At 38.3% G+C, this 11,449-nt stretch overlaps 1 protein-coding gene across 1 annotated transcript; it reads left to right on the forward strand.

Moving 5' to 3' along the window:
• Positions 1–1,732: 1,732 nt before the first annotated feature.
• LOC149847411 (putative methyltransferase PMT25) lies at positions 1,733–11,114 on the forward strand. The gene is made up of 9 exons (XM_089997012.1): positions 1,733–1,852; positions 4,094–5,231; positions 5,393–5,542; positions 6,314–6,584; positions 6,748–6,864; positions 7,159–7,333; positions 7,415–7,684; positions 8,772–8,966; positions 10,569–11,114. Exons 2-9 carry the CDS (start codon positions 4,152–4,154, stop codon positions 10,780–10,782), a joined length of 2,472 nt encoding a protein of 823 aa, XP_089853138.1. The 5' UTR covers positions 1,733–1,852; positions 4,094–4,151; the 3' UTR covers positions 10,783–11,114.
• Positions 11,115–11,449: the final 335 nt, after the last annotated feature.

Consider the following 11,449-nt stretch of genomic DNA (forward strand, 5'->3'; position numbering starts at 1 on the left):
CTCCTCGTCCGGATACCCAGCCCTAATAATCTTATAAATGAAACTGTGGAATGGGGACTCTGTTTGGGGACTAGGCGTTGAAGGGAGTTGGGGAATTAAAATTTTGAAAGCCTTCCAATTATAAAATAGGCAAATATCACATCTAAATTTGTGACATTCATTCATTTTTAATGCAGAGCGGGAACCAGACATGGCCGGGGTTCACAAGATCCAATTGGATCCAATCTTTGGATATTTTTTAGTTTTGGGCCATGGCTTGTATTTAGATATTAATTCTATATGGGATCATATTCATTTGGAACATTTGTCATAAATACAGTTTATTAAATTAGGTAAGAAATCCATCAAAGTTAATAAAAATGTGGAAAAACCCAATCAAATGTTGTATTAAAGCCCCAATGAGGTTTGGCTTAGTGGGATGAGAGACCTAGGCAACACCCTAGGGGCAAGGAGTAAGCTCACAGAGTTTTATTCGTAAGTATGGCAAGAAAAATGTGGTTTCTCTCTATAAATATCTCAAAAAAATGTCATGTTAAATCTATAGTGACAAAAGTTAAAAACGGCCAAATCTCCTGAGTCAAAAACTACATTTTTCATAAATCTTGCATTTTTTGTTTAAATCTCGGCAATAAAAAATAAATTAAAAAATATAAAAAACATTTTTTACAAAAAATATAAATAAACACATTTAAAAATAAAAATCTCGTGATAAGTATATGCTAAAACCGTAAATATCGTGATGTTTATCACGGTTTGAAAATCTCGCAAGAAATTGTCGTTTAAAACTTTCAGGCAATTTCTCACGATATTATCGTGAGATTTTTATAAATCTCGCGATATTTGTTACCGAGGTTAAATCACAATGAAAATAAAAATAAGATATTTCACGTGTTTTTCGGCTAATCAACTCGGTTGCTTATAAGCAACGCATTCTATAACAGCGACCTTGGTCTTGTGAAAGAGTACGAGATCATTCACTTTTCCTCTAAACAGTTTGGGTTCGGGTCCAATGTTCAATCGAATCCTACATCCCATTAATAATCAGATTCGGATTCACTAGGAGTTTTCTACATTTTAATCAAAATCTTAGTAAATGTGCATCTGAACGATGTACATATCATAACCGGATCTGGGTTGCATAAAAGCACTCTTCATCCGATCCGAGCTCAACCCTGAATTGAGGATATAAACGGATCGGATTTTGCCATTACTGAGTCTGACCTAATCGGACCTGAACTAATTAGATTCAGAGTCGGATGGGATCAGACAAAACTGAATCCGGATCTGTCTAGCTTAAAATCTGATATTTACACTTAACGGATTTGGATCTTAGTCTGATTCAGATTTGGACTCGGACGCAAAACTCCATACCCAATCCGACTATTTGGATTCGGATTACATCCCACCCCTCCGAATCCGATTAATTTTGATCCGGCAATAACCGACCCGAGTCAAGACCTGTTTACAGCCGGTGGCATGCTTATACCAAACTACCCTCCAAGAACTTATAAAATACCTACCCAGCCGGCACCGTCAGGGTCATTCTCATCATTGAAAGAAAGCAAACCAGCGGCGGTTGCCACGTTCACGTCTCGCACCGCGAATGGCATTTACGTAATTTCATAATAGATAATGATTTCGGACCCCTCTTTTTCTTTCTGGAGGATATTTAATTATTTAAAATTCCAGAAAAAAGGGGCTACTTTAAAAGGGAGAAAATAAAAGAAAGCTCGCCTCGAGTCTCTCCATTCTCTCTCCACGAAAAGACCAAGAGGGGGTCCTTCTGCTCCTCCTCCGCTCTCTCCGACTTGCCTCTCCAGATCTACACCGTCGGATCTCTGCTCCGTCAGAGGTAAGATGAAAAAATATTTACTTTTCGCTCTCTGTAGAGGGTTTTGCTTTCCGGATCTCCTCGTCGAGTATTCTCGCTCTGTAGCAAAATCTTGCTTTTTCTCGTGATTTCCTGGCCAGATCGCAGTTTTTATGGGAAACGAGGTGATTCATGGATTTTCGTTGGTTTTGTCGTGTCTAGTTAGATCTGTCAGATTCGGCGGTGTTTTTGTGGGAAAATTCGTTTGTTTTTGTTGGATTTTGATGGATCTGGGCTCGTTTTGGTTAGTCGCTATGGGATCTGGTGATCTCTGGCGTGGGAATGTTCAGCTTGTCTGGATTTGTGTTTTTTAGCTTGTTTCGTGATGTATTGAGTTTCGGTAGAGTTCTTGTTCGGAAATCGGGTGAATTTGTGAGTGTTGGTGGATTTTAGCTCCGTGTTTCGAAGATTTGCTTCTGTCGGGGTGAAGTTGTGATGATTAGTGAAGCTTGATCTTGCTGGATATGGTGTTGAAGGGATTCGTTTTAGATTTGGCAGAAACTTGCTTGTGAATGAAAAATGTGATTTTAGTAGCCAGATCTGAGTTGCTTCCGAGATTGTAGTTTGAGCTAATCGAGTTTGATTTCAGTTGCTCAATTCGGCGTCTACTTTAGTGTATCTGATGAATGTTTTGGAATCACGGTGTATTGTTTTGCACTGAAAATTCAGTGAATTCGGGCATATTGTGGAGGTGTAAATTGTTAGTGTTATTCTTTTGATTGATTTCTGCAGTGCAATTATAGATCTGATTTTTTTTCTTGCAGAAGTTACAGTTATTATTATAATACTTTTACCTGATAGTGTAAGCTATCGATGGATATGGTTGGATTCGAAACTGACAAACATCGTTTAAGGACAGTGTGACTATTGTTCCAGGCTTTCCAGCTGTCTCATCCAACCCCAAGTTGTTGTTACTGTCACTAAGCTGTTGTTTCTTGCTCCATTTTAAGTAATTTTTTTTTTTTGTGATGTGGATACTCCTCATTTCAAATTTTAAGACTTGTGTGTTCTAGCTTCATCCTTTCTGGGAGTTTGATTCAGAAGGATTCCTGGAACCTTCTTCTTGCCGTTACTTTATTCTTTTCAGTTGAAGATGCTTTAACTATAGGAGTCTTTAGTAAGCTATTGCCTATTAATAAGAGTTTCGGGTGAGAAATCCTTCGAGCTAATAAGGAATCTTGTATTGCTTCATCGGTTTGGTCTTTCACAAAAGCAGCTTTTTTTTTGCTTGGGGGTGGGGGTGTGCTTTATAGATGCAGTTGAATTGGTTTGAAAACATCTCTAACCAATAAATTGGTCTTTTTCTCTATGCAATAATAGTGGTGATACCATGTTCAATTCATTGAATTGCATGACTTTTATTTTAGCCATGTTGAATGTTTAGATCCCTCATCAGTCTTCCACAACCAACTCCATGACCATGTACTTATATATGTAAAAGATGAGTACGCAAGTACATTTTTGTTCTTTTGGTGATATTTCTCCTTTTGCTCATCTGTTCGAAGTTCTGAAAAAATGTTGTGTTTTTTATAACTATGTAACCAAAAGTTGGCTCTGACTGAAGAGCTCGAGAATAAATAATAAATTGCTGATGTTATTCTCCACCGTTTTTTTGATGTTTCCTTGTTCTTTTACTTGTACAGTTTTTTTTATTTCACTTCTTGGATGGACCATCAACAACATCATGATTCAAACTTTTATAGGACATCTGCATTTTGATGATAGTTTTCTGAGTTTGAAAAGAAAGCGTTTTCAGTTTTCTCTTTTTCCAGTTTAAGTTCTAGTTTTTCTCTACCTTTTGCTTAGTGATGCTTCAGTTCTCACCACCTTGTCACCCCTTTGTTAGATTTGGTAACACCTGAAATTCTTTAGCTTCTTTAATGTTGAATTTAGAATGGTTTCTGTCTACTCAATTTCCTTTGTTTCACAGGCACTTGTTTGAGGTGCTGCTCACTTATAGATGGCAGTTTGTTTGTGAATATTTGATTTTCCAAAAGTTCTAAAGTGAAATGGGCTTTCAGAATAATCTTTATGGCTATTCAAATCTATTTGGATTTTTTTTGTTTATGAATTAAAGCTCAGCCAATCTTTAGTTAAGTTGCAATACTTCAGTTATTATCTGATATGTTCTGTGGATTTTAAAGGGTTTTTTTCTGCAGGACTCTATGCTTTTCTCTGGAGGTTTTTTTTTTTTTAAATATTATTGCTCCTTTTCCTCCACAGGTTTGAAACAGTAGTTTCGGAGGAGATTGTATGAATCCGTAAAAATTGTTAATGCAAAATGGCTTTCGGGAGGAACCCCCGAGTGGATAGGAAGTCGTCAACATCGTATTGTTCGACGGTGACACTGGTTGTTTTTGTGGCTTTATGTTTGGTTGGTGTTTGGATGATGACTTCGTCATCTATAATTCCAGTTCCAACTGTGAATGTGTCAACAGCGACGAAACAAGCAGTAAAGCAACCAGTTCCAGATGCCTCAGTGTCTTTTGATGATACTCCTGGAGATCTTCCTTCTGATGCAACTCAAGGAGACAATGGCAACCCATCCCAGGAGGAGAAGCCCTCAGAATTTGATGAAAAATTACAAGAAAATCCAGTTCAGGAGACCCAAGAGAAGGAGAGTGCAAAGGAGAAACAAGAAGAATCCAATGAAGGCATGGGAAATGGAGGTACAGAAACAGATTCTGATAGGAAGACTGATGATCAGGATCAGAATCAACAGCAAGATCTTGATAATGGTGGGCAGCAACAATTTCAGGCAGAGGAGAAACTTGAAAAGAAATCTAGTGAGTCAGTTACAGAGGGTGACAAACCAGTTGAATTAAAGGATAAGGTGGACCAGCAAGAAGAAGAGAAACAGAACGATGAGTTGAAGAAGAAACCTGGAACATACAATGGTGGTGGATCTGGGCAAGGCAATCCTGATGAAAGTCCAAAGGATGGAAAGCAGGCCTCTCCATCTGAAGAGAAGGGTAAAGAGGAGAGTCCAAGTGAGTCCTTTCCAGATCCCGCACAATCTGAGATCTTGAATGAGACCAACATACAAACTGGGTCATGGAAGACACAGGCTACAGAATCAAAAAATGAGAAGGATGTGCAAGAAGCATCAAAGAATCAGACTGTGAATGAGGGATCTGGTGGTAAAACAGGTTCTCCTGGATACAACTGGAAACTTTGTAATGTAACTGCGGGTCCTGATTACATTCCCTGTCTCGACAATGAGGAAGCAATTAGGCATCTCCAAACAACAAAACACTATGAACATAGAGAAAGACATTGTCCTAACCCAGCACCCACTTGCGTTGTTCCTCTCCCTAAGGGGTACAGAAAGTCGATCAAGTGGCCCAAAAGCAGAGATAAGGTTGCACATAGATGATTAGCTCCATGTTTTTGCTCTCCTTCAATTAGCTTCAATCCATATAACCATGATACAAAAACATCAATAGCAGTGATATAAGAAACAAGCCATCCCATACTGAATTTGTACTGATTAAGATCTTTTTGTATTTTTGCTTGTTGCAGATATGGTACTATAATGTTCCACACACCAAGCTTGCACAAGTAAAGGGCCATCAGAATTGGGTAAAGGTTAGTGGTGAGCATCTCATCTTCCCTGGTGGTGGGACTCAATTCAAGAATGGGGCTCAGCATTATATTGACTTTGTACAGGAGGTAATCTAGTCCTAATATTACCAGGTTATTACTTTTTTCCATTTGGATGCATCTGATTTATCCACCTTGATGGGGATAATTTACCCTTGTTTATCCTTACAAGCATGGATTGTTTTTCCTTTTTTTTTTGTTCAATCATTTCATTGCAACTGAAACCCTCTAATTCTCTCTCTCTCTATATATATATGTATATATATATCTATTGTTTCTTGTTATGAGAACGTAAAAGTGTTGCTTAAGTTCTTTATCTTTCATATCTTCTGTGTGTTCTGTCTGACCTAAAAAATTGTGATCCGACACTTTAACTGGATAGGCCTCAAGCAGGTTATATCCTAGTCTTCTTCATGATACAGCTAGTGTCTGTTCAATTTGGTTTGATTTGGTTGAGTATCAGTATTGATTGTTCACTTATGTGGCTAAAATTGTCCTAGATTTACTCACATAAACTGCCTATCTTAGTTTCCTGAACTTGGATCCAGCTGTTATTAGTTCCAAGATTTGCCTCTGATGTTCAAACTGCACGATGTTTTTATTATAGTTTTGCTTTCATTTTCATATGTCCAGTTGCTAGTTTGTTTCTGCAGAAATGTAGAAATTTGTTTGATCTCTTTCTCAACATGCTTAAAAAACTCATCAGTCATTTAACATTGGTAATTTCTATGGGCATATTTTCTCTCTCTTTGTGGACTCTTTGTGGTTTTTATATTTTTACCCTTATGCCAGGGGAGGCCTGGTAAGTCAAGCATACTGATGATATGGTTTTCAATGCAGATGGAACCTAACATTGCCTGGGGAAAAAGGACTCGTGTGATATTGGATGTTGGGTGTGGTGTTGCCAGTTTTGGGGGCTATCTTTTTGACAATGATGTGCTTACAATGTCATTTGCTCCCAAGGACGAGCATGAAGCTCAAGTGCAGTTTGCTCTTGAGCGGGGAATCCCAGCAATATCAGCTGTTATGGGTACCCAGAGGCTGCCTTTTCCAAGCAGGGTGTTTGACGTAGTCCACTGTGCACGTTGTAGGGTTCCCTGGCACATTGAAGGTGGGTCCATTTCCATCTATTTCAAAGTTCCTTTCAGTCTCTTTTCTTTCCTTTTCTCCTTCATTTCTTGAAAGAAACAGTGTATCATTGTGGCACACTGAATAATTGCACTTGCCTTCCCTCTGAACTACCAAAACAAAAACTTGATTACATGTATCTGTAGGTGGTGCACTTCTGCTGGAGTTGAATCGAGTATTACGTCCAGGTGGTTATTTTGTATGGTCTGCTACACCGGTTTACCGGAACCAGAGGAATGAAGAGGATGCTGGGATATGGAAGGGTAGGATTTTCATTTTACTCTGTAAATTTGAACACACATTCATAATGCCATGTCAGTTTTCATGCTTTGGCTCTTGTCAAGTGATTGGAGCTATACTTCACTTATTACCAGATTGTCATCTTTGGAGTGGGTCTTATATGATCTAGTGATTAGGTATATAGGGTTTTCCCTGGTTGTCTGAACCTGATTGAGATCCAGCCTTCCATCAATTTCTGGGGTCAAGTCTCTAGTTTTTAATAGTAATAATTTCTGTGTTGTGCATGCCTGACAACTCTGTTTTGGTAACCTAAACAGCCATGAAGGAACTTACAAAGGCCATGTGCTGGGATCTTAAGAACGTTAAGTATGACAAGGTGAACCAAGTTGGTGCTGCAATTTATCGGAAGCCTTCTTCTAATGACTGCTACGAGAGCAGGCCTGAGAATAAACCTCCAATGTGCGACACAGCAGATGATCCAAATGCAGCATGGTATTGTCAGATGAAGTTCTCTGCCTTCATTTATTGTTTCAATTCATGGTTTAGGTTTTGATATTGATTTCACATGCACAGGTATGTACAATTACAAGCATGCATACACAAGGTGCCAGTGGATTCAACAGAGCGAGGGGCACGGTGGCCTGAATTGTGGCCTCTACGGTTGGAGAAACCACCTCATTGGCTATCTACTCAGACTGGACTTTATGGCAAGGCTGCACCTGAAGATTTCACTTCAGATTATGAACACTGGAAACATGTTGTGAGCAAATCATACTTGAAGGGTTTGGGAATCGACTGGTCAACAGTCAGGAATGTCATGGACATGAGAGCTGTGTATGGAGGGTAGGTGAAACTGTGTGTGTGTGTGTGTGCGCTCATCATGCTGTTGTCCTATTTTGTTTTTGAAAGTCTAGCTGGTGTTAGGCAGCCCCCTACCAGTTATACAACTATATCATTGGGTTTTGAACCTGCAACGTCCCAACACAAGGTGACGTGCACTAGCTGCTCCTACCTGATAAGCGGAGCCCCCGTTGGTGCTGTTGTTGTCCTAGTTATGATAATGTTTAAAAGTAAATATTGATCATGTCGTTGGCATACACATACATCTTCCCAACATAAAAATGGTGTCAGGACCACTAATGAACCCAATATGTATGGAAGAAAAATGCGTGAACTGCCCTTCCAAAAAAAAGAACAAAGAAAAAAGTGTGGAGCCATATTTTCTAGCGGGAGTTGCACATTCTTTGCCATTGAGCTGGGGGCATACTAAATGATTACTTTTCCCTTTTCTAGAAGTAAGACATCACCTGTAAAGATGTTCTGTTACTCTGGTTGGTTGTTCTCTCTAGCATGTCTGGTGGAGTTCAATTTCTATGGAAAAGCAAGCCCGCCTTTCTTTTCACCTAACTACACCTTATAATGCCCAAAAAGTTGCCAGGCAAGAATAAAGATTGGGCCTATTGGCTACATCATAGTCAATCTAGTAAAAACATAATGTCATGCTCTTGATATGGCAGGTAGGCAAGTGCTTTAGGTAAAGGCACAGGTACAATGTCTATATTGTACTGATATTTTAGAATAAAATATACCTGTCAATATGAATGGTCTTAATATTCAATAGGCATGTTTTGAAGCATGTTGAGTACCAGCTACATTATGTGAATCTCATCCTATTGAGGGTCATGTTAAACGATACAGTTTGGAAATTGTATCCACATGTTCAATTTGCTTTACATGAAGATAGATTGTGCTTACTATAGCTTGCCAGAATTTCTTTTTTCTTGTAATTGCCGGCTTGCTTAAGGGTTGTAGTATATAAAGTCATACTACTGATATATTTGTGCATGTTATCTGCTCAGTAATTCTCCAGTGCCTAAGGAGTTATATCACTTTATAATATTCTAACCATAATCTGGAAATTTTCTTGCAGCTTTGCTGCTGCCTTGAAAGATCTGAATGTGTGGGTTATGAATGTGGTGCCTGTTGACTCAGCAGACACGCTTCCAATAATTTATGAGCGTGGTCTTTTTGGCATATATCATGACTGGTGTGAATCCTTCAGTACATACCCTAGAAGCTACGACCTCCTCCATGCAGATCACCTTTTCTCCAAGTGCAAGAAGAAGTATGTGACTGATTCCTTCTTCCCCTCATATTAACGCACACATGCACACATTCATAACTTTACTCTTTTGTCTAATGAGTTGGCTGTGGCAATGGTGCGATTCTGCAAGAATCTTTGAATTCATCCTTCTGCATAAGTTTACATTTTTTGGGTGAAACAATTTTATAATTATATTTGATACTTGCCAAATGCCAAGTAATTTTCTAATTATCCACTTATCAAGTTCCCTAGTTGATCATCATCCTGATCATACCGTATCCCAACTACGCAGGATTGGCTTTACGAGTCATGCTTCTCAATTTCTTTTTTCCTGTTTTGAGTTATAGTTTCAGTCACCTTAAATTTTTTCATATCACCTCACTGCCTCCTAAGTATTCAAACGTTTTCCTGTTTGCTTAGTTCCTTGTACTTGCATCATATCAACCTTTTATTATTGATGTTATGATAGGTCACTGTATAACATGTCTAAGCCATCTTAAATGTCATTCTTTAATTTTTTTATTGGTAATATTTCTAAATGTTTGTTGGTATATTCATTTCTAATATTTTCTTCATGACTCAATACATCTAATATAGCATATGCATCTTCGCAATGTGCACTCTTCTGTTATACCATATCCCAACTACGCAGGATTGGCTTTATGAATCATGTTTCTCCATTTATTTTTTCCTGTTTTGAGTTGTAGTTTCAGTCACCTTAAAAATTTTCATATCACCTCACTGCCTCCTAAGTATTCAATGGTCTTCCTGTTTGCTTAGTTCCTTGTACTTGCGTCATATCAACCTTTTATTATTGATGTCAAGATAGGTCACTGTATAACATGTCTAAGCCATCTTAAATGGCACTCTATTTTTTTTATTGGTAATATGTCTAAATGTTTGTTGGGATAATCATTTCTAATATTTTCTTGGTGACTCAATACATCTAATATAGCATATGCATCTTTGCAATGTGCACTTTTCTGTTTGCTTTTTTGTTGTCATTCACTAAAATCACCGGTGTCACAACAGACTCGAAAAAACGTCTTTTTGATCGTAGACAGTTGTTCATCACATAACATTCCATTAGCTTGTCACCATTTTATTCAGCCAACACAAATCTTACTAGATGTTGAATAGCATTATAGCAGTCTTGCTCAAATCTACAATCATGTTGTATCATAGATCCTAAGCATTGAAATTTTTGGCATTGTTGAATCAACAAATTTTGTATTTTTATATTTTTTTCCTCACCAACTTCCTCATTGATCTTACACTTCATATATTCTGTTTTTGTATTGCTAATTCTTGAAAACCATTTTCTCCAATGTTTAATTTTTGTTTGTGTATCTCATCTGTCTTGGCTAACACACACTATATCACATGGTAACGGTGTACTTCTGGGGACCTCTTGGTTATAAGACCCTACTTCATATGAGTAATGAACCTAAGTATGAACTTAAAACATATCGTATATGTAACCCAAACTTAACATAATTGTCTCTCCACGTAGTTTTAACAGTTATTGCTTCCTTATACATACCTTGAATGATTTAAAAGTTTTCAAGCGGCCTAATTGATGCAAATTGAGATCTATAAAATAACTCAAAATTGTTAATGCAGGTGCAATATCATTATTGTGGTTGCTGAAATTGACCGGATATTGAGGCCAGAGGGTACGCTCATCGTCCGTGATGATGTTGAATCCATCAATGAGATAGAGAAGTTGGTCAAGTCGTTGCAATGGGAGGTTCGCCTGACTTACTCAAAGGATAATGAGGGCCTTCTGTGTGTTCAGAAAACAGTGTGGAGGCCCGAAGAGCTGTCTTCCATATAGTCATCACTTGGACTGTCGCCCAAAAGGGAAAAAAAGGGGTTTGGATGTTTCGTTTTTCACCATTTCTTGGTTCTGATCATTTTCGTTATCTTCTTTCATCCCCCTTCATTGAATGTAATATTGTCTATCGTGGTTTCACGTTTTTCCTTTATATAGGTTGAATTTTGTTGGTTAGCCAGGGGAAATTAGGGTTGACTGTAAAATTTTGCGAATTTCCAATGCTGAGGTTATTTGCCATGCATGTATCAGTTTGAAAGCTTCAAAAGGAACTTGCATGTTAGTGATTGTAGCCTGATAGAAATGAAAGACAATCTCTCTCTCTCTCTCTCTCTGTATATATATATATATATATATATATATATATAATGGTTTCATTCACCAAATCCTGTGTTTGTTTTCTTAGTTATTGCCATGGCCCTGGAAACTGTTGTGTAAGATGGGTAGGCAATGATTTTGTCCTGTGGTGGAATATGGTTAATGGCTTGACTTGGTTGCACCATCTCAGGGCTTGTGGTCAAATTTCCATGTGGCTTTCGATTCTCATGGGCGTTGCCGTTTTGTGCAAGCCAACGCGTAGCATAGGCCCTGGGTTCCGGGGTCCTAGCCTCTGAGTTTTATGCTGTCGACATGACCTTAGGTATGGCAGGCTGAGCTAGTCTGATCAGGT

Source organism: Nuphar pumila, chromosome 2 (assembly GCF_984573655.1).
Source record: "Nuphar pumila chromosome 2, dmNupPumi1.hap1.1, whole genome shotgun sequence".
In the NCBI taxonomy this organism is placed as follows: Eukaryota; Viridiplantae; Streptophyta; class Magnoliopsida; order Nymphaeales; family Nymphaeaceae; genus Nuphar; species Nuphar pumila.